Here is a 2,214-nt window from a genome sequence, read left to right on the forward strand (position 1 = left end):
GCTGCCATTGGGCTGCGTGGGCTGCAGGGGCTGCGCCGGGATGCAGGCACGCCGGGCCGGGATGCCGGAGGGATGCAGGATGCGGGAGGGATGCAGGATGCTGGCACACTATGCTGGGATGCAGGATGTGGATGCAGGATGCAAGCATGCCCTGGTGGGATGCAGGCAGGATGTGATATGCAGGCACACCGTGCCGGGATGCAGGATGCAGGCATACTGTGCCAGAATGCGGGAGGGATGCAGGATGCAGGCGTGCTGTGCCAGGATGCAGGCGGGATGCATGCCAGGACATGAGCACACTGTGTAAGGCCATGCTCCTGCTGAGCCCAGGGCAGCTGGGAAGGAGCCCAGAGATCTCTCAAGTCCCCATCTCGGAAAAAGGGCAGCTTGTGACCTGCAGCGTAAAGATGGCATCTCACCGGCCTAAAGAAAGATGGGATAAATTTAAATCCCAGCCCCAGTTCTGTAGGAAGTGTCACTGTTTTCTGTGATACTGGAAACTGCTGACAGTGTTGCAGGAGCAGGAGCACAGCTCCCAGGGAGTCATGCTGGATGCCCCTGGCATGGGGACAGGGAGGGTCTCCAGGGACACCCAGGAGGGTTCCTGGGGTTGAGCCCTCCCTTCCCTCGAAGCTCCCTCACCTCTGTGCACACAGTCACATGTGGGCTGCAGAAAAAGCCAGACTGTTTTCTTCGCTTGTCCCTTTCAGAGGAACCCCCAGGGACAGCTTCAGGGTTTTCAGAATGTTTCAGTTTTCAGGACTGTGTTTCCTCACCATTTCCTGGAGTCTCAGGACCCCCACAAGTTTGGAGGGAACAGCCAAGCTGGGAAGTCAGGGGAACAGGGCTGGGGCAAGATGGTTTTGGGATCAGTGGTGGGTCAGAGGGTGAGTCCCAGGGTCTGGGGCTGGCAGGGCTGCCGTGCCCACGCTGCTGCCCGTGCCACATGCCCATCCGGCTTGAGATCTTCTGCAACAGGAAGCGCCGTCATGCGCGTGCCCCAAAAAAATTCATTTCTTCCTCTTTTCCTCTTCCCCTGTGGCAGGGGTGAGGCGGCGAGTGGCTCCGGGGAGCCCAGGCTGGCTCCATGTATCCCGAATCCACCACTGACTCCCCAGCGCGACTCTCGCTGCGGCAGACGGGCTCCCCAGGGATGATTTACAGGTAAGGGTGCAGGGCAGTGTTGGTGGGACTCTGTGGGGCTTCAAACCCAAGCCTGTGGCAACCCAGAACCACCACACTCCCTGAAACTGCTCTGATGCTCCTGAACCACCTCGGCACACTTTGTGTAAAAGCTTCCAGCACAAAATCCCCACAAAGCAGCAGCAGCATTTTGGGGTGCTGGTGCCTGTTATGGGCATAGGGAGCACTTTCAGGGTCGTGCCAGTGCCTACTGCTCAGTACCCAGTGTGATGTGACATGGGTGGGTGCCACTGACCCTTCCCACAGCCACTGACTCTGCCACTCAGTCCCTCTCCTCCTTTCTAACGGGGTTTGTGGGACTTTCTTTCTTCTTTCTCCCCTTTGCTGTCGGAAGTGCGAGGTACGGGAGCCCCAAGCGCCAGCTCCAGTTCTACAGGTAACCAGGCCCTTCCTCCTCCCCAAAATCCCCCTGGCAAGTGGCTGTGGCCCCTCCCCCTGCCCAGATAATGCCAGCACAGCACTGCCCTCCCTGCCCACTCTGCCAGGGTCCCTCTGTGTGGGATGGGCATCACAGGTGTGGCATCCCCTCATCACCTGCTCGCGGATTCGGAAGCGCGGTGCGGGGATCCTGGGGTGTGGCTGGATGGGGGGGACCGTCTTCACGGGCTGTCCACGTAGCAGAGTGTGGCCACACAGCTGCAGGGAGCAGCCACTGTGGGGTGTGGGGCTCGGCTCGGCTCGGCTCAGCTTGGGGTGAGTGTCCCATGCCAATGCTGTGCCTGGAGGAGCCCCTGGCTTTTCCGAAGAGCAGCTCTGGGAAACCAGCCAGCTGCTCCCCAGCTCCTGCCATTAGGAGCAGTCTCATTAAGTGGTTCAGGAGGTAACATTTGCCCCCACCATCCTTTTACCGTCTGAAGTGAGGGCAGTGCTTTCCCCACACGCTGTGCCAGCAGCTGCTCCAGTGCTCCCAGGGCCACAGCAGCCTGGTGGTGTGAGACTGGGTCTGGCCTGGCTGCTGTGGGGTGGGGGACCAGGGGCTTCCCCTCGACAGAACCGCGGCCCCCCCACACT

At 60.3% G+C, this 2,214-nt stretch overlaps 1 protein-coding gene across 2 annotated transcripts in view; it reads left to right on the top strand.

Annotated features, from left to right (window-relative positions):
• The first annotated feature begins 1,013 nt into the window (after positions 1-1,013).
• Positions 1,014-2,214, top strand: part of KCNAB2 (potassium voltage-gated channel subfamily A regulatory beta subunit 2) — a 12,880-nt gene continuing 11,679 nt past the window's right edge. Inside the window, exons 1-2 of one of the 2 annotated variants that reach the window (XM_008641195.2) lie at positions 1,015-1,164; positions 1,538-1,579. In XM_008641195.2, coding sequence (XP_008639417.1) covers positions 1,088-1,164; positions 1,538-1,579 — 119 coding nt within the window. In that variant the 5' untranslated portion in view covers positions 1,015-1,087. Of the gene's footprint in view, positions 1,165-1,537; positions 1,580-2,214 lie in introns of both variants that reach the window. The other variant, XM_008641196.2, reaches the window with a different exon arrangement.

The sequence above is a fragment of the Corvus brachyrhynchos genome, unplaced genomic scaffold, assembly GCF_000691975.1.
Source record: "Corvus brachyrhynchos isolate BGI_N302 unplaced genomic scaffold, ASM69197v1 scaffold68, whole genome shotgun sequence".
Lineage (NCBI taxonomy): Eukaryota > Metazoa > Chordata > Aves > Passeriformes > Corvidae > Corvus > Corvus brachyrhynchos.